The sequence below is a fragment of the Miscanthus floridulus genome, chromosome 1, assembly GCF_019320115.1.
Source record: "Miscanthus floridulus cultivar M001 chromosome 1, ASM1932011v1, whole genome shotgun sequence".
Lineage (NCBI taxonomy): Eukaryota > Viridiplantae > Streptophyta > Magnoliopsida > Poales > Poaceae > Miscanthus > Miscanthus floridulus.
Window position 1 is genome coordinate 190,694,143 of NC_089580.1, and position 21,618 is coordinate 190,715,760.

The 21,618-nt window shown below is 46.6% G+C and overlaps 3 protein-coding genes and 1 pseudogene across 4 annotated transcripts; 3 read left to right on the forward strand and 1 right to left on the reverse strand.

The window, feature by feature from the left end:
- Window positions 1–1,386: 1,386 nt before the first annotated feature.
- Window positions 1,387–4,213, forward strand: LOC136506699 (glycerol-3-phosphate acyltransferase RAM2-like; annotated as a pseudogene).
- Window positions 4,214–6,528: 2,315 nt separating this feature from the next.
- LOC136506709 (uncharacterized) lies at window positions 6,529–11,589 on the forward strand. The gene is made up of 8 exons (XM_066501605.1): window positions 6,529–6,803; window positions 9,590–9,670; window positions 9,758–9,846; window positions 9,941–10,015; window positions 10,142–10,239; window positions 10,310–10,534; window positions 10,718–10,798; window positions 11,209–11,589. The coding sequence occupies exons 1-8, from the start codon at window positions 6,678–6,680 to the stop codon at window positions 11,319–11,321; spliced, it is 888 nt and encodes a 295-aa protein (XP_066357702.1). The 5' UTR covers window positions 6,529–6,677; the 3' UTR covers window positions 11,322–11,589.
- Window positions 11,590–13,892: 2,303 nt separating this feature from the next.
- Window positions 13,893–16,362, forward strand: LOC136506720 (protein SULFUR DEFICIENCY-INDUCED 1-like). Its single transcript, XM_066501616.1, has 3 exons — window positions 13,893–14,321; window positions 15,066–15,434; window positions 15,566–16,362. The coding sequence occupies exons 1-3, from the start codon at window positions 14,205–14,207 to the stop codon at window positions 16,016–16,018; spliced, it is 939 nt and encodes a 312-aa protein (XP_066357713.1). The 5' UTR covers window positions 13,893–14,204; the 3' UTR covers window positions 16,019–16,362.
- An 824-nt stretch (window positions 16,363–17,186) lies between these two features.
- Window positions 17,187–18,903, reverse strand: LOC136506730 (putative vesicle-associated membrane protein 726). 2 transcript variants are annotated; one of them, XM_066501631.1, is made up of 6 exons: window positions 18,604–18,903; window positions 18,213–18,354; window positions 17,994–18,114; window positions 17,796–17,858; window positions 17,562–17,704; window positions 17,187–17,479 (listed from the first exon to the last, which is right to left on the reverse strand). In XM_066501631.1, coding segments are annotated over exons 1-6 (663 nt in total). In that variant the 5' UTR covers window positions 18,797–18,903; the 3' UTR covers window positions 17,187–17,478. The 2 variants fall into 2 exon arrangements, with proteins under 2 accessions (XP_066357728.1, XP_066357719.1); XM_066501622.1 differs by lacking the exon at window positions 17,187–17,479 and having other exon boundaries at window positions 17,558–17,704.
- Window positions 18,904–21,618: the final 2,715 nt, after the last annotated feature.

Sequence of the window (21,618 nt, forward strand, 5' to 3'; positions counted from 1 at the left end):
CTCCGTCTCTGTTTCCTGATGCTACCAGGCGTGTTGTTTGTCTGGTGTGCCATGGGTGTTTGGTTGGCCGCCGTTGTGTGCCACAACTAAGGCCCTGTTTTAGATCCAAAAATTTTTGGATTTGGTACTGTAGCACTTTCGTTTGTATTTGGTAATTAGTTATATTATAGACTAATTAGTATGAAAGTTTCGTCTCGCGATTTCTCACCCAACTGTACAATTAGTTTTTTTTCCGTCTATATTTAGCACTCCATACATGTGCCGCAAGATTCGATGTGATGGGTACTACGTAAAAAATTTTGGCTTTTGGGGAACTAAACGGGGCCTAAGATAAGGCAGCCACAGTTCCGACGCATGTGTTTGGTTCATTAAAAGCTTTAGGCTCGCCACCACTTTTTCGACTGAGTGAAGCAGAAAATCTCACCACAGCTTAGGCGGTCAATTCCATCGCCGCAACTTCGGCTCGCCACAGGAGCGCGTGGCGAACTATGGCCTGAAACTAAACACGCCCGCTCGCGCCGGTTGGAATGTAGAGTCTAGTAGCCAACTAGTACTATTGTGCCTAACCCGAACACATGTTCCAGAACGCACGGGCCAACCACCAGGAGCTGACGAGTCCCCCCGTGCCATGAATGCTCTCCGTGCACGCCTCGGGGGTTTGCCTTGCCTTGTCCGTATGCCGACAATAACACAGACAGTGCAGTAGCCATTCTGATCACATGCGGACATGCCTGATTCAGGCATGCACCAATGTACTATGTAATTTTCAGACGGATTCACAATCCCCGTACATGAAAGCGACAATGAGCAGTACATGACCCGTAAATGGAAGCGCCCGGACCGTACTGCGACCCCAAAACACGTGAGCCTAATGGAGATGGAGTCCTGCAAGCAAGTCAACTTCAGCATCCGCATCCTCCGAATCCCACCACCCTTTACCGCTCACCAACCGATCGGTTATTTTCACCTGTTAGTCTTGATCGTTTATGTGCTGATGCCGTTTTGTTACGAGAGAAAAACATTGAGCAGGTGTTTGTCACCCGTCCACCCTGGTACCCAGTGCGCGCGCGGTCGACCCACGCACGTCGCGCGCCGCTATAAATCCCCTCCACGACTCGCTCCCGCCGCCACGCAACGCAACGCAACGCAACCGAGCGAGCGCGCAGCTCCACTCCACGGGCTAGCAGCGGTAGCATCGCATGCATGCAATGGCGTGGTGGGGCGGCAGGAGGCCGATCCGTTCCCGTCGTGGACAAGTGCGACGCGTCCCGCCTCGGCCGGGGCTCCACGGTGGTGGCGGACCTGGACGCGCGCTGCTCCGGTCCCCGGACGCCTTCCCCTATTACGCGCTCGTCGCCTTCGAGACGGGCGGCGCGGCGCGCCTGGCGCTCCTCCTGCTCCTATCGCCGCTGGCCGCGGCGCTGCGCGCGCGGTGTCGGAGTCCGCGGGGCGCGGGTGCTGGTGTTCGCGGCCACGGCGGGCGGCTCGCGTGGCCGACGTCGAGTCCGCGGCGCGCGCCGTGCTGCCCAGTTCTACGCCGCCGACGTGCACCCGGGCGCGTGGCGGGTCTTCTCCGCGTGCGGCGGGAGAAGGCTGGTGCTCACCGCCGCGCCGCGGGTCATGGCCGAGCCGTTCCTCCGGGGGTACCTCGGCGCCGACGCCGTGGCGGGGACGGAGCTCGCCGCGTGGCGGGGACGCGCCACGGGGTGGGTCGACGCGATCCGCGGTGGCGTGCTCGTCGGCGAGAGCAAGGCACAGGCGCTGAGGGAGATGCTCGCCGCCGGGGAGATGCCCGATGTCGGGCTCGGACACCGGAGATCGGATTACGCCTTCATGAGCATCTTCAAGGTCGCGCATATCTTAATCTTAATTAACAAACAAAAAACTTGGAACATATTGCCAATGCTGCAACGCTAGTACCTCTTCACTTTGCATGCCTTGAATTCATAATGGGTTTTTGTGAGAAAAAAAAAACCAAGAGTGTTAAGCATTCAAGAGGTACACCTGCGCTAGAGGGGTCGATAAAAAATTCTTCCACCCACACTTCGTAGTTCATATATACGTATGGTGATGAGTTGGGGAGCTCAAGTCCCTCCTACCCATCGGAGCGCTATGGAGTTAAGAGAGAGATAGGAGGGGAGGAAAGAAAGAGGAAAAAGGAGATGAAGAAGTGGGGAATGAGGGGCTAGAGGAAGAAGAAGAAAAATGAGCACCCCCTGAAATCCATTCTTGCTTTCGCCCTTGATCCTCAATGATAGCATTAGAGTCGCTTGGTCAATCCACAATAAGATCCCTTCATTAGGTTTGCGCGGGGGGGTTCTGAGACCAAACTACATGTCCGTTTGGTAATGATCCAGATTGTAAAAGAAACGTTCCAAATCCAGATTCTCTAGAGAAGTGTTTGTCTCAAAAATAGAATCACTTGCTAGAACTGTTTGGTTGGCTGTTTAGATTCATATTATTAAAAGGAGCGAAACCGTGTGAAACCACTCTCTATCGGCTTTTCGAGCCCCAACAAAGGAAACGTGAAACGTTTCTGTTTTGAATCTCTATCCTGTCCAACAAATGTTTGGAGCCAATTCTTGTGTTTTTCGTGAGAAACGGAAACGGTTCACCCAGCCAAACAGGGCCTACATCTCCCTGAACATTTGCAGCAGCAGGTCGCATGTTAATAAAAATATTTGATGTATAACCAATGCATGCCAGTTATCACTTTGCGTACTTTGAATTCATATTCAGGGTTTTGTGAACTAGCATTATTCAAGAGGTATCGTCTGGTCAGTACAAGAGAGTCTTCTAAAATCTATTCTCTAAAGAAGAGTCATGTCAGGTTGCATATGCACCCCCCCCCCCCCCCCCCCCCCCCCCCCCCCAACAATCTCATCAGTAGTATTCTCTTCGCATGTTGCATATGCAATTATGCATCTACCGATCCAGAGAACTAAACTAAAAAGGAGGACAAGGGACAAGATCGTTCACGCCGCATGTCAACATATGTTACCAAGTAGAGAGCAGCACGCATACATCAAGTGATCAGATGACGGCAACCATTCGTTACATTACATCCTTGTTGTGTTTGGTTTTGTACACAGGTTGGTCGTACAAGTTTTGGTTGTGACTTGTTAGCGGACAAGTTGAGGAGAGTTGCATGCAGCAGCCAGCATGCATCAGTTAACACTGACAGACTCTGAGATGACTTTTTCTGAGTACGCAGGAGGCCTACCTCGTGCCGCGGACGCCGGTGGAGGCCGTGCGCGCGGACCAGCTGCCGAAGCGGGTCGTCTTCCACGACGGCCGCCTCGTGCAGCGCCCGACCCCCGCTCGTGGCCCTCCTCACCGTGCTGTGGTTCCCCGTCGGCCTCCTGCTCTCCCTCGTCCGCGTCGCCGCGGGGGTGCTCGTCCCGATGCGGTGGCTCCACGTCGCGTTCCACGCGCTGGGCGTGCGCGTCGTCGTGCGGGGGGCGCCACCGCCGCCGCCGCGCGCTGACGGCGACGCGGCACGCACGGGGGTGCTCTTCGCCTGCTGCCACCGCACGCTCCTGGACGCCATCTTCCTCTCCGTGGCGCTGGGCCGGCCCGTGGCCGCCGTCACCTACTCGCTGTCCTGCCTGTCGGAGTTCCTGTCCCCGATCCGCACCGTGCGGCTCACCCGCGACCGCGCCGCCGACGCGGCCACCATCAGGCGCGTGCTCGCCGAGGAGGGCGACCTCGCCATCTGCCCCGAGGGGACCACGTGCCGGGAGCCGTTCCTGCTGCGGTTCTCGGCGCTCTTCGCCGAGCTCACCGACGACGTCGTGCCGGTGGCGGTGGAGTGCCGGATGAGCATGTTCCACGGCACGACGGCGAGGGGGTGGAAGGGGATGGACCCCTTCTACTTCTTCATGAACCCGAGCCCCGTGTACACGGTCACGTTCCTCGACAGGCTGCCGCCCGAGCTCACCTGTGGCGGCGGGGGCAAGTCCAGCCACTGGGTAGCCAACTACGTGCAGAAGCTTATAGCCTCCACGCTGTCGTACGAGTGCACCGGCCTCACCAGGAAGGACAAGTACAGGAAGCTAGCCGACAACGACGGCGTAGTTCCTGTAAACACCGACGATGGTAGGAAGAAGCGCATGGCTTTGTAACTTCGCCGATGTAGATTGCGTAATAATAATCATGTCCTGGTGGTACTGAATATACTGCCAAACGACTACAGTATTTTTCTCTCATAATAAATCAGCTTCAGCCGGTTTATCAGTCGGCTTTAATATCAGCCGAACAGGCCCGCCTACTGGACACGACATGGCGTTAGAACAGCAGCTTCTCTCTCTTTTCTTTTACCAGTCATAAAACGCGGGTGTCTTCACTTTTCTTGAGAGTGAGAGAGAAGGACAAACAGAGTTCCATTAGTCACATGATGCAGCTAAATCGATGGACGCCGACGAAGATACAGAGTCTGGTTCATGGTCTTGCACTCTTGCCACAGCAGAGGACCATCTACAACGTTACAAACTCTGGATACACGAGAAATAATACATGCAGAGAACTCATAATACATTTGAGTTTTAATCTCGGCTATCTTAATTCCCATCACCAACCGTCCGGCCTATCCATGCTTAGATCCAATAAAGCCTTAGCAGCAGTAGTTGCATCGGTCTCCAAAATAACACAATCCATTCCTAATGCAGTTGCCTGCTCTAGTCCCTTCAAACAAGCAGTCGCTTCAACATGCTGGGCTGTCAAACAATTTATCGAACCTGCTCGTGGCACTACCACCATGCTGAAGCGGTTTCTAATGACAAAACCCACCGAGCTTTAATTGAACTCGGGATAAAATCCCATCACATTCTCTGAAAAGCCCATCAGAGGTAATTTCGGATACCACTACAGATAGCAGAGAGACGACATAGGAGAGCTCGAGACGACTTCGTCCAATCCTTTGCGATAGCATTCAGACCACGGAAACACCTTCTCGCCGGTTGCCAGTTCAACTTCAACACTCACGAAAGAGAGGGCACAACCATTGCCTACTCGGGTGAAATCCCAACACTATTAATGACCGTATTTTGGGCCGATGATACATAGTATTCACTCTGTCAAAAAAGGTCATCCTAGGTTTGGAGTAAGTCAACTTTGTTAAGTTTAACCAAATCTATAAAAAATAATATCAACATTTTTATCTCCTCATATATTTATTATAAAAATATTTTTATTATTCGCTAAATGAAACTTATTATGCATCATAAATATTAGTATTTTTTTAATATATGTTTGGTTAAAGTAAAGACTGGTTAACTTCTCAAAAAGTAAAAATGATATTATGTTTTAAGGAGGGACTATGATCCAACAATTCTGATTTATTCTCATCATAATAACCTATCTTTGTAGATCCTATCGTAGTCTTCAAGATTCTCTTTTCTCTTTCTGCTTTTGTACACCACCTTCCACTCAACCTCCCTTCGGCTCATCGCAGAAGCCCTCAAGTACCGATGTGCCTTCCATCACCCCCTCCACCGTCTTGACTCTTCCTTCTAGGCACTTGCCCCTACCGCTATCATTAGCCCAACACCGCAAAACCCAAATTTATGCTGAGTGCCATAAAACATGTAACACTGAAGATTGACTGTTGCAACATATCACACACTACAACATAACCCACCGTAGAGTGTAGATCCAGTTGCGTTTGTCTGCGAAGGAGCCTGGCCACCATGGAGGAGCTTGTCGTCAGCGAGGCCATACCTCCAGCGTGTAGTTCGTCGTTGAGAGAGACCCAACCATGGAGGATTTCATAGCCGAGAAACACCTCACCATAGAGGTGTCCACTTAGATCCACTTTGCTGCCATGGAGGCAAGGTAGGAAGGCGAGTGGGTGCAACGATGAGGGAAGAACAAGGATGGGCGCGGGCGGGTGGGGCCGTGAGGGAGGAAAGCAGACAGTGAGGGAGTAAGGCGGTCAACGACGTCGAGGAGACGAGCAGCCGCATCGGGGCGACGAGCAACCGCATCATCGTCAGGGAGATAGGAACCGCGTGGGATAGGCGAGTAGCGGTGTGAGAGAGAAATGTGAAGACTGTTGGGCCGTTAACAGGCTGTATAGATTGTGGTCTAGTTAAAAAAGCGTCCGGCACGAAGGAAATAAGCCGGGCGCCTTGTAGGAGCATTTCCGTTTGTTTTAATCACGCAATGTTATACTATTCATCCTCAAAGTTAGATACCTCTTATATTGCATTACACACCCACTATTATTTTAAATTGGAGAATCAACTTAGCCCACAATTCTGGCATTTTGCTATAGTGCGCAGAGGAGCAGCAATAGGTGAAGCAAAAAAAAAAAAAAAAAAACTGTACCAGCTCTTAGCTGAAGCCACTCATGGCTCTAGCAAAGGCATAAAAAAGTTGCGGCTATATGTTATCCTGCCATATAATAATCCACAGTATCAATAAAAAGAAGCACGACAATATTCCATAATATTGAAAGAAAAAAAATGCGAATCTCCAGGCAGCTGCGCGGCCAGATCCCTCCCTCAACCCGAGCAGCCGCCACCGCGGATGCCGTTAAACCCTAACTACAACTATTTCTAGGGTTTTACCCGGCCCAATAGCTCCCCTTCCGTCTCTTCCCCTTCAACAACCGCAGCGCCGCCGCCGCCACCGCCACCTACACCGACTCGCCGGGAGCGTCGCCGGAGGAAAGCGCCATGGATCGGTACCATCGGGTGGAGAAGCCGCGGCCCGAGGCCGCCGCCATCAGCGAGAACGAGATCCGCATCACCACTCAGGGCCTCATCCGCAACTACGTCACCTACGCCACCTCCCTCGTCCAGGTACCGAGCTCTTCCGGTAGTCGTTGTGCTGTTGGGACGACTTGTCGACCCCGCCCACGCTTCCTACATCGCTCTGCTTGGGCTCCGTGCGTCAGACCAGATCTTGCTGCCGCTTGTGGAGGCGGCAATAATTGCTGAGCGCGGAAGTCCTGCGGTGTTGAGGAGTGAGGGTGTTGGATCGGAGCATACGGATTTTAGAGTAGGCGTGGTGGATTACGGTGTGTCCTATATGGTTGCCTAGTTGCTGGCGACGTCCTTCTGGTGAGGTTTGTCATCAGTTCGGCGATTTGCTCCCCCATTGTGTTTATCACATAAAAACCTCGAAGTTCTTGCAAGGTAAGGCGGAGCATATATTCATACTTGAGCTATGGAACCGTGCACAGTGATGATTTGTCGACCATTTATTCAGAATATAAGGGGGTGTTTGGATTTAGGGACTAAGGAGGTGTCACATGGTGTTCGGATACTAATAAAAAACAAAATACAGAATCCATCAGTAATCCGCGAGGCGAATTTATTAAGCCTAATTAATCCGTCATTAGCACATGCTTACTGTAGCACCATATTGTCAAATCATGGACTAATTAGGCTTAAAAAATTCGTCTCGCAAAACAGTCTCAATCTGTGTATTTAGTTTCGTAAATAGTCTATATTTAATACTCTATGCATGTGTCCAAACATCCAATGGGACAACGATTAAAGTTTAGGAGGTGGAACCAAACACCCCCTAAGGTGGTTGGAACCATGTAGCATTGAGTGACGATTTGTCGACCATTTATTCAGGATATAAGGAAGCTGAGACAGTTTTTTTTTCCCAATGGTACCGTCATGCTGGTCTAGTACTATTATCCAGGTTTTAGCTATTCTGATGTTGTATGTGATGTGGTACGCTTGATTTTGCAACTGGTGCGTAGTGTGTTGGTTAAGTATTGTAGGTTTGGTATCAACAATTGATTGCATGTGCCCTTTTTGGTTCAATTGAAGTGCGCCCTGCAGTGTAACCATTAGCACATCTTTTGATAGTCTGCTGTTCATCAAGCTATTGTTATTGAATTGAGTGGTTGACTGGTTGTTGCCCATATCAATCAATAAAGGTGGATATCCCCTGATATCATGTTGTGCAGTCAAGATTGACACTTGTCTTGATCTGAACCGTTCATTCCAAAGCTAACCATACAGAAGTTATCTACCACAACTCCACTGTCATTTTTTTGCCAAAAGGATGTGAGATCCAAATCAAAATAGGAAATATTGCTAGTTATTTTGACATTATGTCCAACCACTTGCTCATCCCCATATCTTACATATTTGTGTCCTTTCCCCAGCCCTCTTTGCTTTAGTTTTTAGCAGACCTCCTCTTGCCTCAGAAAATACTTGATGACGAGTCTGCAACTTGTGTGCATTGTTGGACATTGACTGTCCTCAGTTCATCTGAACTTCTCGGATGGCATCCAATGTGGACCTAACACATGATCTATGGGAGCTCCTTTATACGATAACTCATAGGGCTTGTTTGGCAGGGCTGTAGCTCCTCCAAAAACAGCTTCGGCTCAAGCTTCTGTTTTTGAGGCCATTCTGAAAAACGTTTGGCAAAATAGCTTTTTTTTTCTGGAATAGATGAAAGATGTTGAATGTCCATAGTGCCCTTGTCTATTTGATCTAGTTATTTGACTTTAATTAGCAATTTAAGTTTAATTATAGTCCAATCACTAAAGAATACTATTATTTTTTGAGGAGGAAAAGAATACTAGTACTGCATTGCCCTTATCTGTTTCCCTCAAAAGAAAACATTGGCCCTATCCGTTTGGACCATTCCTACGACATCCATCCAATTTCATCCCCTTCTCGGCCCTTCCTTTCTCTCTGTCCACGTCTCTCTCTCTCTTCCTTCGCTTCCGGTACGAGTGCACGAGCGGCGGAGGTGGGGCCCGTCCAAGTGGAGTGCTGCACGAGTGGAGTGGCCACAGCAGCCTCGCCCTTGCGACTCCTCACGCAGCTGCGCCCCGTCAGTGCTGCCTTGGTGACGGCATCCCCGTGCCTTGGCAGCCCCGCACCAGCGCCCCCCTAGCTCGACGCACCTCCGTCCGCCCGGCGTCTGCAACTCCACCGCGCCGCCTTCGTCCGCCTGGCTTCTGCGACTCCACTCCGCAGCACCTCCGTCATCTATGGACTTCCCGCTCCGACTACCCCTACGCGTGCGAGTGAGGGGCATCTAGGGACGAGTGTGCAAGGATAGAGGTTGGAGCCAGGTGAAGCTTGTTTTTTCAGCTTCACCCCCTCAATACGGCTCCAGTCACCGCGATATCAGGAGCTTCAAGGCCGAAGCTATTCCCGCAGAGACCCTTTGGTGGGCGAGACGTAGAAACAGCTCCCGAAGTTGCTTGGGAAGCTGTACCAAATGGCCCCATAGAGGATAAACTGCACCTGAGCTCAGATAGAGCATTCAGTTGGTTCATGTGAACAGTTGTTTATTTTTTTTGTTTGCAGTATTTCACAGTAATCCAATGGACATCATCTTAAATTCCTTGAGACATTAAACAACTGTTGTAGCCAATGGGAACTGTTACCGATGTTGATGTTTATTTGTCGAGAAGTGTGATTGCAACCTCAATTTCGGGAATGACAATGCCAAGCAGCCCATAACATAATACTTGTGATCATTTTGTTCTTGTACAAATCTGATTTGCAATTTATGCATAAGTAGATAAAATCTGAAGTACAGTATCATCCATAGTAGTCACCTAATTTATGCATATTATCTATCTTATATTAGCTTTTCAAATCAGGAAAAACGGGTGAAAGAAATTGTGTTGAAGGCTATGGGACAGGCTATAAGCAAGACAGTGGCTATTGCTGAGATCATAAAGGTTGGTTTGCCAATTCCATAAATTCTCTAGTTTTAGTCACCATCTTGTATACTCTTTTGTGTTATTCGTATCTCTAATGAACTGCAGAAGAGGATTCCTGGTTTGCATCAAGATACAATAATCAGTTCTGTCAGTATTACTGATGTATGGGAGCCCATTGAGGAAGGCCTTGTACCGTTGAGTACTTGAGTTTCACAACACTGGTTTTATGGTTGATATATTGTTGGATCATCCATTTGATTTTTATTGATTTATGTTGTATGATTGCAGATTGGAGACGACTCGTCATGTTTCAATGATATCAATTTCCTTGTCACCTAAGGAGCTTAACAAGAATTCACCCGGGTATTCTGTTTATTTTGCTTCCTTTATGATGCCATTTTTTTAGTTTACCAACTGATACCTAGCTGGGTTATTAGAGTGCAGCAATATTTATTCTATTTGGAAGTAATATTTTTTGTTCTTTTGCAGGTATCAAGCTCCTCTGCATTTAGATCTTAAGCCACAAAGATACCAGCAACCTCAGCAATATCAACAGCACCAGCCAAGACAAAATCCTGTTCAAACAGGTGAAAATCTGTCAGTAAATTGATTCTGTTTTTTTTTATCAAGTGCTAATCTGTTTATATCGTATTGAAGATTCATATGGACGTGGCCGAGGTAGAGGCAGGGGGCGAGGAAGGGGCTGGGGTAGCAGGGGTGGGTATGGTGGATACGAATATGATAACCAAGGAGGTTATGGTGGGTATGGACACCAAGGTGGATATGGACATCAAGGTGGATATGGAAACAAGGGAGGATATGGCCACAACCAAGGTGGTTATGGTGGTTATGGTTACAACCAAGGTGGATATGGAGGCTATGGTATGTACTAAAATGAATGCTTGTTTATATGTTTAGCTTTTAAACAACATTGCTGAAGCATTTGTAATCACTACGCCAGGAATTCAGTCCTCCAGATTGCTTCAGTTCATATATTTAGCTTTTCTTGGTTTCATCTTGTTGGTTCTATACAATCATGTATGATGATAATATTTTTGGTATCAGAAAATGGAGGTTGGAACTACAACCGGAACAGAGGAGGTGGTGGTGGTGGTGGCCGAGGACGAGGCAACTGGGGCTATGGTGGTATGTACAGTCTGTCACTCTGTCAGTCTCAGTAATCTTTGCGCTATAGATTTTTGCATGAGTTACCTCACCTCACTGACTTGCCCTTCTGACCATGACTGTTGTTTGGGTATATCAAGTAATAAATATTATAGGGGATCAAGACTGTTTGTTTTCTTTGTTTTCTTCAGTAGCTGTCTCTTTCTTGGTTCCTAATAACGGAAATTATTTGCCAAGCAGTATCTTAGATTGGATGGTGACTATCCTGTAGCAAGAAGGTTCTTAAAAAAAGTAGAATTGCAGCATGGTTGGTGTTTGTATTTTAATCATGATCTCATTGGTGGTTATCCCTTCAGATTAAGAAAAAGTTTGTGGGGGTCCTTTCTTCTTGTGCAGTGAAAGCCTTGAACAAACTTGTGGCACTATTACAGGTCCTGGATATGACCGAGGTGGCAGAGGTGCAGGTGGCCCTGGCGGCAGGGGCTATGTGCGAGGCCGTGGACGAATGGGTGGCGGCCGCGGGTGGGGCAACCAAAACTACTAGATCAAGGGTTGGATTTGCCAACCCGCATCAACCCGCTCATGCGGTTCTCTATGGCATTGGAAAAGAACCAAAAAAAAAAAAAAGATAAGGGCATTTTCCATGGCCGTAGTGCTGTTTCTTAGTCCTCCCAGATTTTAGTATAATCGCCAATGGTGCCTGTACCATTGCTTCAATTCTGTGGGATTTTGACATGAGTTGTTCAGTTTTCCCTGGGACATCTTTCCTGTATTTAAGACTGCATTTTTGATAGTCTATCAGTATCCAGTTACGCCTTTTTCCGCCCTTTGTATTTTGATGATAATTTCGTCCAATTGATTGTCGTTTGGCTCCAGGAAAAACTGGGGAATCTGTTGTACTGTAGTGATTCTATGGCCCTGATTGGAACTGCTTATAATTGAGAATTCCACCCAAAGGATTTGATTAGATTCTTGGTAAACCTAAAACTACAAGATTCTTTCTTGATTATTTAAACTTTCTCGATTATTTAAAAATTATTATTTAAACGTACTCGATTATTTAAAATTCAGGAGGCGAAAATAATCTGGAATTGAACTAGGCTTTCTGGATTATTTAAAAATCATCAGGAGGTGAAAAGAATGTGGAATCGACCTAGCTTTCTGGATTATTTAAAAAATCAGGAGGTGAAAAGAACGTGGAATTGACCTAGCACCTAACAATCCTGTACCGCTGAGGGGCGAGGCGCCTTTTCCCCACCGTCGCTTCAGTTCGCAGTGATTTGAGGAAGAAGGGAACAAAGTCTTTTATACTCAGAATAATCAGGAGAGGTTCGGCTGATGTTTTCTGCGGCTGCTAAGTCAGTGAGAGAAAAATACTGTACCGTGCCTGATAAGTCAGATTGATAAGTTCGAAAGAAAAACACTAGCAGAGATTATTGAGACTGCAACTTATAAGAAAATTCAGTGGAACAATAACCACAGTAGTGACTTGAACCTGAAAGGAACCTATAAATCTAGGTTTATGTTTTTGGGTCTGTTCGGTTAGTATTAAAGCCGGCTGATAAGTCGACTGAAGCTGATTTATTGTGAGAAAAAAATACTGTAGATTCTAGCTGATAGGCCGCCTAATAAGTGCAAGCGAACATACCCTTTACTAGTACTCTTTCGGTTTTAGTTTGTAAGTTGTTTTTAGCTTTTTCTAAATTTATAGTTTTTACTGTGTAGTTAGACATAGTGTAGTGTATCTTTTTTTTCTCTCTCGATTACGCAAAATGTTTGCGCGTCTATGTATTAAGGTAGAGAAAACAATTTAATACAACACGCCTTCGTGGCGTCCTAGGGGCCAGAAGAATTTTACATAGATGTTTAGAACCTCCCTAGTGTACTAAAAATTATATTGTTACATTGGACAATGATCAATCCAAATTGCGGCGCCGGCTAGGAGGCCTATGCTCGAACCGCCGATCGACGGCAGAGCCTCTTGCGCTGACCCACGTCGTCGTCCGGTGGGAACAACACACGAAACGCTTGCAATTGCCGGGATCACCGCTGTAGATTTCTATCTCACATTAGCTTTGTCTTAAGTCAAATGTTATTATCTTTGACCATCAATTTCAAAAAATCCTTAGTTTCATAACATATGAAAAATATATTATGAAAGTACTCTCTCCATTCTAAATTACAAGACGCTTTGGCTTTTCTAGATACATAGTTTTTTGTTATACACCTAGATATATACTATGTCTACATATACCTAATAAAAGAAATATATTTAAAAAGCTAAAATATCTTATAATTTAGAACAAATGGAGTATTTGTTATAGTGAACATAAAAACATAATGTCATGAGCCCATATAGATTTTCTAAAATCAATGGTCAAAGGTACGACAACAGGACAAAGGTAATACGATATAGAAAAATAGAAGGAATACTACCTTCGCCTCAAAATTGATGACACTTTGGCTATGAATCTGGACATGTTTGTCCAGATTCGTAGCCAAAGTGTCATTGAGACAGGGGGTAGCGTGTATCTAGAAAAACCAAAATAACTCATAATTTGAAATCGAGGAATTACTCGACATGGATGCACAACAATGAAAAAAAGGGCAATTTATCAGTTTCACACCAATTTAACCATAATGTAAAAATTAAAATTGGGATGATTCAATTGGTTGGGATAAGAGCGGTGTTGTCTCATTCTTTATTGAGTTGTTCATCAGCATGGTGAGATATGCTTGATTGTCAATCATAAATCTATCATAAGAATTTCTGGTGTTGAATATCATCAGGCCGGTGAGATATGCTTTATTATCATCATAAGAATTTCTGGTGGGGCGATAGATAAAGCTTCTTTGCAGTCCCTTATCGAAACCACATCATTCTCGGTGAGGCGGTGAGCTGTCTGAGGGTGGGCACAGTATGGCACGGAGGAAGCTGACGAGCCGGGCGTCCCACACCGGCACTCGCCACGACGCCACACGACACCGGCAGCGGCCCTCATGATGGACTCGATGGATATTGGACACTGGATCCCCATCCCCTCCACTCCAGTCTCCAGTGCCACGTGCTGACGTGTGCATCTCTTGCGTGACGCGAAGGGGTCGCTGGGTCGGGCAAAACCGGCTAGCTACTGGACACGGCCCGATGAACTTGCCCAGGTATGCAGGCCCCGGCCTGACCACGCTGGGTCAAGTTCTCAAGCGAGGAGTGAACCTGGACGGGTTCCCGGCCTTGTGCGCAGCCCGGGCAGGTACACCATCTGCCGCGGCACGTCGCGGGTAGCTGCTGGTTATAAACAACGACGGCTCCTCCGCCTCGCCCTCGCCGTGGTGTCTGACCGTACGTCTTCGGCGACGAAGCATCGATCCGGGAGAGGTTCATCATTAGCTTAGACAGCTGGAGGAGGAGCTAGTAGGAAGAGGAGGCATGGATCAGCTGGTCGCCATGGCGATGGCCGCTCAGCCGGCGAGCCCCACCTCGCCGCACGTCGCGCACAAGATCCCGGCCGGCGACGGGCCTTACGCTAGGGCCAAGCACTTCCAGGTAAAAGCCGCCTCCATATATTTTGATTCCTGCATGGGCAATGCTTGCTTATGGAGGATTTTGAGTTGCTTGGTTTCCACTTTCCAGGATCTATATCAATCCTTAGCTGTTAGCTCATGCTCATATATACGACGATATCGGTTGAATATGTGAGATGGGATTTTCCTTTTACTTGTTTGTCATTTTCTGTTTTTGCGTAGCGATAGCTTGTTTATCACTTTGATGTCAACGCATGGTTGGTCTAGTTTAATTATAGTCCTCATTACTCATTACAGTTGGAATCTGGTGATTAATTTAATGTCACACACATAATCACATATATACCTTGAGATCTATAGGCACTTTCTGACTTTTGTACTACCTACCCGAGTAAAATTTAGCAAAGTCATTTGGGGTCCATTTTTGTTGCAAAAATGGTGAAAGAGCAAGCTTGTTTCCACTAAGAGTCTAAGACTATATAAGAGATGCCTTCAATCCAACCAAAACAGCAGTATGACATGTGAAAACTATAGCTAGCTTAGCTACCTCTCGGTTCCAAATTCTAATTCGTTCTGACTTTTCTAGGTACATATAGTCCTTATTACGTGTCTAGACATAATTTATATCTAGAATACATGGCACAAAAATATGAATCTACAAAGAACTAAAACGACTTGCAATTTGAAACTGAGCGAGCAGCTCGAAATAATCACTGTTAACATCAAGTACTAATTGACATGAACTTTATTTGAATGAATAATTAAGCTGGTGGAGAAGGACCTGGACGCGTCGATCGCGTGGTTCTGGAAGGCGATCAGCACGGGCGACAAGGTGGACAGCGCGCTCAAGGACATGTCGGTGGTGATGAAGCAGCGCGGGTACCTGACGGAGGCCATCGACGCCATCAGGTCGCTGCGGCACCTGTGCCCCAAGCAGTCCCAGGAGTCGCTGGACAACATCCTCCTCGACCTCTACAAGGCCAGCGGGCGGACCAAGGAGGAGATCGAGCTGCTCAAGCAGAAGCTCCGCAAGATCTACCTCGGCGAGGCGTTCCATGGCAAGACCACCAAGCGCGCCCGCTCGCACGGCCGCAAGATCCACGTCTCCGTCAAGCAAGAGACCTCGCGCGTCCTGGTGCGTCTCGATCCCCGCCGGCTTATTGTTCATTCACTTCCGGAAGTTCCAGTGCCAGTGCCAGTGCGTGCCATTACATATGATTCGATCTGTCTGACGCTAGCTAGCTTCGCCGCCGGACATGCATGCAGGGCAACCTCGCGTGGGCGTATATGCAGCAGCGCAACTTCATGGCGGCGGAGGTGGTGTACCGGAAGGCGCAGATGATCGACCCGGACGCCAACAAGGCGTGCAATCTCGCGCTCTGCCTCATCGAGCAGACCCGGTTCGCCGACGCCGAGCTCGTCCTCGCCGACGTGCTCGCCGGGAGGAACCAGGCGCGTGGCCAGCAGGACGGGAAGATCGTCCGGAAAGTGGAGGAGCTGCTGGCCCGGATCATGGCGCAGACGTGGCCGGGCGGCGGCGCCAACAACGGACGCCGCCGGGACGACAGCGGGAGCGAGAGCGACGACGATGACTGGGTCGAGAACCAGATGTTGGCTCTCCTGGACGTGGCGGTGCCGTACCGGAAGAAGAGCAGCAGGAGGCTGCCCGTCTTCGAGGAGATCTCGCCTGTCGTCTACAAGGAGCAGATGGCTTGCTAGAAGCTATAGATCAGTAGCAGCAGCATCTTTTAGGGCCGGGAGTGTCATCTCATCGAGTCTTGTCCAGCTCAAGCTTTTGGATGAACTCCGTGGCGCTAGCAGTAGCATCATCAGCAGAAAGGTAAAGCGCACAAGTGTGTGTGCCTTGTGAATCTGTGGAGCTGATGAGATGGTGTGCAGTAGCATCAGCAGAAAGGTAAAGCGTGTAAGTGTGTGTCTGTGTGCCCAATATATGCATCTGTGGAGATTTTGATGCTTGCATGCATGCTTGTGTGGATATTTATGTCATAATCGTGTGTACTCCGTATGTGCTTGTAATGTGTACATATCTTTGTTCCAAGTGCAAACTGGACCATCATCCCATTTCTCTGCTAGTCATCAGAAAGTGGTACGGCGTTTGAATCTATATGTTCTAAGATGCTCTCCATCCGGCACTGATGCAGCCTTAGCTTCTTTATAGAGAGATTTTTTTCTTTCTAGCTTGGATTCTCCGGGTTTTAGGAATCCGAATAGAAAATTCCCACAATCCTAGATTCTTATTCAAAAGGACTAGATTATTACAAGGATTTTAACTCACAGAATTTTAAAATCTCGAAATCCAGTAAAACTATTGGGATTCCTTTTATCTGGATTCTCAAAATGTCTTGAGATCCAAACGACACCTTAGTCAATGTCTGTTGGTGAGGTTAGAAATTCAACTTGTTTTGTATGGGTACACCTATCCTCCTCGTGGATTGAGTGAGATTGAGAGAGAAATTAGTTCATTTTCCCGTAGATCTCTTAGCGGGATATTTTTTGCCTAAGGAAAAAAAGATAGTCTCTCAAGTAGCGATGGCATAGCGAGAACAACTCCAAACGAGTAGAGCATTGGGGCTAGTTAGCCTTTGTGGCACCATTTCTGGTTCAGGTGGGCTAAGAGCAACTCAGCTAGATATCCTATTCTCTCCTCTATTCCTAAAACTTTGCAACATAAGAGGTGTGTAGCAGCTGTAGCAAATCTCCTGCCACATCTCTTCTTCCTTGTTTTTTTTAAGATCTCTTAAATCCCTCCTCATCTCTCCTAAAGTTAGGAGACAACAAACCTTAGAGAGAGAGAGAAAGGGTTGAGATGTGGGAGGATTAAGGTGAAGACCATAACAATAGAAACCTTACAAAGATATCAAGGAAACTCAAGTGTCACCAACACAGTTAGAAGTGGGTACATCAACAAGCTCTGCACTAAATTGCAGAATAATCACCTTATCGAATCATGATTTACAACAATATATGCTACTATTACAATTATTTAAAATACGAGAGAGCCCAGTTATAACTTTGAGCCCAACGATCTAGACATAACTAAGAACAATGTGATCAATGTCAACAACATCACACAGACGATGGATTTTGGTCCTGCGTTGTGATGGAAATGCACTCTCTATGGTTTTTCTTGTTCTTTCCTTTCTTGTGTTTCCTTCTTATCTGCAGGAACAACAACATCAAACTGAAGGAAATCTTGGCTACAGCCATAACATGTTAGATGGGATCTATAATTTCACATCACCAGCAATTGAAGTCCTTGCAAACTGTTAAGACAATGAGGAGGATCAGTGCAACCACGATGCCAAAAACGATGAGCTTCATCTTCATATTCTCCCACCACATCTTTTGTCGTATCTTTGTTCCCTGTTTTCGGAAATCTTGTGCCTACAGGCGAAATTAAAGCGATGAGTCTGGTGATAACCAGATAGATGGAACTAATGGATTCCACATGAGATCAATGATATATATGGTGAACCTGTGATCGGAGATCCTCCGTTTTATCGACAAGTAGTTCAATTTTTTCACCCCGATCTAGTACCTAATGACCAATGTAGAGCCGTTTGAGTATCAAGTTGTTAGTAAATTAAAGTAAGAAAATAGTTGATTCCTAAAGCTTCATCAATCCCCATAAGATTACTAATTGGTAACCACTATAGTAAAAGGACAGATCCACCTTCTCGATGTTTTGCATCATTACTCCCTTGACCTCTGTGACCTGAGCCTTCACTTTTGCAAGTTTGTCGATCTCCTCTGGGTGCTGGTCACAATATCTCATGTGCTCTTTAAGTTTAGGCCTAAAAGAAAAAACTTCCAATTAATAGTAAAAGTTACACAGGACATATATAAAAAAGCAAGGGAGGTTAATGAAACATATTAGGAGGCCATTAAGTACCCATATTCTCGCTTGAGGCCATTGATATTAGCACTTTTGGCTTTCCCTCCGCTATATTTCTTGGAAAATTCTTCTTTGACTCTCTCAATAAATCCAATTGGAAGCTGTCGCCCAGCTGATTCAGTAGCAACAACGCAGTATGCTGCAGATCAAAGACATTGTCACATGATTGTTGATATAATATAAAATTCACTTCCCCCCACTAAAATGCAACACTTGACTTGGTTCTTCATTATATTTATCAAGTAAAAAATTGTAAAGAAGGCAGGCCTCAATTCCCCAATGTACTCCATGATCGCCATCGAGTAAAAGTTGCAGAGACAATAGGATCACATTTATTGACATATAAGCACACGGAGAGAGAGAGTAAAGCAAGAACGAGGTGCATTACTGAATCCATCATGAATGTGGTAGTTGAATGTGTGCCCGTCGCAGTTGTAGTTGAAGCGATTGTTGTTGGCGGGGAGCTTCTGTAGGCACTGAGCGGCGACGGAGGCAAAGTTGCCGGAGACCTCGGCATGGTCTGCTAGCACAGTGGTGCCTCGCGCCACGAAGCTGTACACCAACGTACGTTGCTGCCCCATCTCTCCGACCACCGACGACGCCGACCTGTGAAGGGGGAGTCTCGGAGGTGGTGGAGCAAAGCGGTGGGCGGGAGTGGTGGAGGAGGGGAGGATGGGGGAAGGTTGTGGTGTTTGGAGGTGGTGGAGAATTGTGGTGGCTAGGAACCATGGATGCTAATGCTAAATTTAGACTAGTGGTGAGTATCATGTCACTTGTGGTTGCATGCTCCTTGCATATTTATTTCCATTTTTGAAATGCTATACTTATCCTTAATTAAGAGAGGGGATTACGTAGAAGTAAGGCTAAGGTTGGATTGGTTTCTTGTGCCGGTCCTAACTTTCATGGTGCCTTATACAATACAGTCTAAGCCATCATAAACTATGCAATACTTTGTCCTGGACATGCAAGCTACATTTATTAGGATTGTGCTTGTTTGCTAACATTTTGTGACCGCCCCCTTAAATAGATTTTACGAGACGGGCGATCCTGACCGTCTCCGTAAATAAAATGTCTGTCTTCGTAAATACATTTGCGATACGGTCAATTGTGACCGTCTCCGTAAATGAAAACATCCGCCTCCGAAAATCATCAGACATGTTATGAGGCGGTTGGATTTTGTGACCGCCCCCGTTAATGTTTGGGCAGTGTCTCCAATTTTTTTTTGTAGTAGTGCATGCTCAAGTTGCCCACGCACACAAAGGGACATTTCGGGACAGGCCGGGGACGAAGCCGAGCGAACCTAGATTTTTAAGCTCTCCCTCTCACCCGTGGTGGCTCTAGTCAGCGCATTTCAAGGAGTCTAACACTCGGAGCTAGGGCATCACGGAGTGTTTGGTTCATGGCACGGTGAAACAACTTCCATAGCGGTGACTGAAGTGGTACCAAACACTCCCTAGATAAACAAACAAAATTATCTCACGACTCCCCAAAGGGTGAAACCAAAAAACTTGGTGATATATAAATTTGTTGGGAAACAAAAAAAAAGTGGTGTTCGACGACATGTACTTCCTCTGCTCCAAACTACAAGCAGTGACGGGCAGGTAGGAATATTTTTTAAGTGTGGCAAGGTTTACAAAGATCAAACATTTACAATAAAATGTTATATAATTTATATATTACAGACGGACCGAGTTGCTTTAGCAAAAATGCTCTTCAAATAAATCTATAAATTATTTTTTTACAAAATTCCTAGGTAAATTAATTAATATGAAAAAGTAGACTAGTTAGAATTCAAAGGTGAAAAAATACCTTTCATCACCAATATTTACTCCTCTTTGATGCCATTGTGGATTTGTTTTTTTTATGAAACCATTGTGGAGTGATCGGATTTCAGGATACGAGCATACGGAGTAGTCTATTGATCAGATTTAGGGAGGAAAAAGAATCGGATGTATCATGCTAGTGGTTGCCGGACAGATTAGCTTTTTTTCTTTCTTTCTTTCTGTTTTTTAGAAGAGATTAGCTTCTTTCTGTTGGGTTTGCTAATTGCTATATAGGCCCATCACTAGCCCAGCCACAAGATACAACAGATCAACATTTATTTTAAACGTATATCATGTATATATATTTGGTATTTTCTACGTATGATGGCCGCCAAAGCTAGCCAGCTAGCTGGCTCCGGCCCTGATTACAAGTTATTTTGATTTTCTATATTTATATTTTTAATATATAATATCTATACATGGTGTAATTTATGTGTATATAAAAGAATAATTGTATCTATAAAAATCAAAACGACTTACAATTTAGATAAAAAGGCATTAAAAAAGCGATAATGATAAGATTAAGACGTCTAGACGGACGGATGCCTCCCACCGCTCACTCCCGCACGTGATCACGCCCCTCCCTATTCTTATCCCTTCCGCACTCGCACCCTGCCCCACCCCGACGACGCGGCCATGGCTGCTTCCCTGGCCGGCAGCGGTGCCCTCACCCACCCCGGCGTACGCGCCCCCCCCCCCACCTCGGCGTCCTCCTCCCCCCACCCCGGCTGCTCCTTCCCCCACCTCGGCGTTCTCCTCTCCCACCCCAGCGTCTCCTTCCCCCACTCCGGCGTCCTCACCTACTTAGGAGCGCCCAACGCCCGCGGATTTGGTGGCCTTCTCAATTACCCCGGTGAGATCCATGGAGCACGAGCGAGATCCATGGAGGTGGCACGGTGGTGTTTGCAGGGGAGTGGGTGCCTCTCCCCTACTCCGTCGTTGTGGCAGAACTGCCTAATCCAATGCCTCCCAGGAGTATTTGTCTTCCATTAGACACTAATTACTCAAGAGAGGACACTAAACTACGCAGTTCCATCGAGCACACCCCAAGGGAGAACTCAAAAATCCATATTTTTTCATCAGGATCATAAATGAGATAATAAAGTTTACAATATTCTTAAGTCATTTCTTACATCACTTTATTACGGTACCAGAGTATTACCTCAATTTATTATAACAGCGGAATATAACAATGTTATCAGAGTTACAGAGAAAGCAAGATTAATTTAATGACATGGTAGAGTATTAACATAGCAGATACTTATATACAAGAGATGCTAACAGATTTTATATCTTTTCTTAGAAAAACCTTTCATGAGGGTAATAAATTAACACTACGGTCGTAGCGCGAAAGGAATCCCTGTTGAGCCCACCGGGAGGTTTCCCCACACAAGAGTAAGCTCTAAGTATCCTCCGATCACCTGCAACAGGGGAAATAAAACCCTAAGTACTCGATTGTACGCAGCAAGACTTACCCGATAGGAGAAAAATAAAAGACTCCAAGGATATGCAAGGCTATCTGGCTTATGGGTTATTGCATCTACGGGGCATTACTAAATGTGCGTCCTTATATTCAATTT

Bases quoted from the DNA above. Each gene is read 5' to 3' on its own strand.
- LOC136506720 (XM_066501616.1), top strand. From the start codon at position 14,205: ATGGATCAGCTGGTCGCCATGGCGATGGCCGCTCAGCCGGCGAGCCCC. The intron at 14,322-15,065 runs GTAAAAGCCGCC...TGAATAATTAAG, and splicing joins CTAGGGCCAAGCACTTCCAG to CTGGTGGAGAAGGACCTGGA. The intron at 15,435-15,565 runs GTGCGTCTCGAT...ACATGCATGCAG, and splicing joins AAGAGACCTCGCGCGTCCTG to GGCAACCTCGCGTGGGCGTA.
- LOC136506730 (XM_066501622.1), bottom strand. From the start codon at position 18,796: ATGGGGCAGCAACGTACGTTGGTGTACAGCTTCGTGGCGCGAGGCACC. The intron at 17,859-17,993 runs GTGGATCTGTCC...ATTGGTCATTAG, and splicing joins TGATGCAAAACATCGAGAAG to GTACTAGATCGGGGTGAAAA. The intron at 17,705-17,795 runs GTTCACCATATA...TTTCGCCTGTAG, and splicing joins CGGAGGATCTCCGATCACAG to GCACAAGATTTCCGAAAACA.
- LOC136506709 (XM_066501605.1), top strand. From the start codon at position 6,678: ATGGATCGGTACCATCGGGTGGAGAAGCCGCGGCCCGAGGCCGCCGCC. The intron at 10,016-10,141 runs GTATTCTGTTTA...GTTCTTTTGCAG, and splicing joins CTTAACAAGAATTCACCCGG to GTATCAAGCTCCTCTGCATT. The intron at 10,535-10,717 runs GTATGTACTAAA...TTTTGGTATCAG, and splicing joins AGGTGGATATGGAGGCTATG to AAAATGGAGGTTGGAACTAC.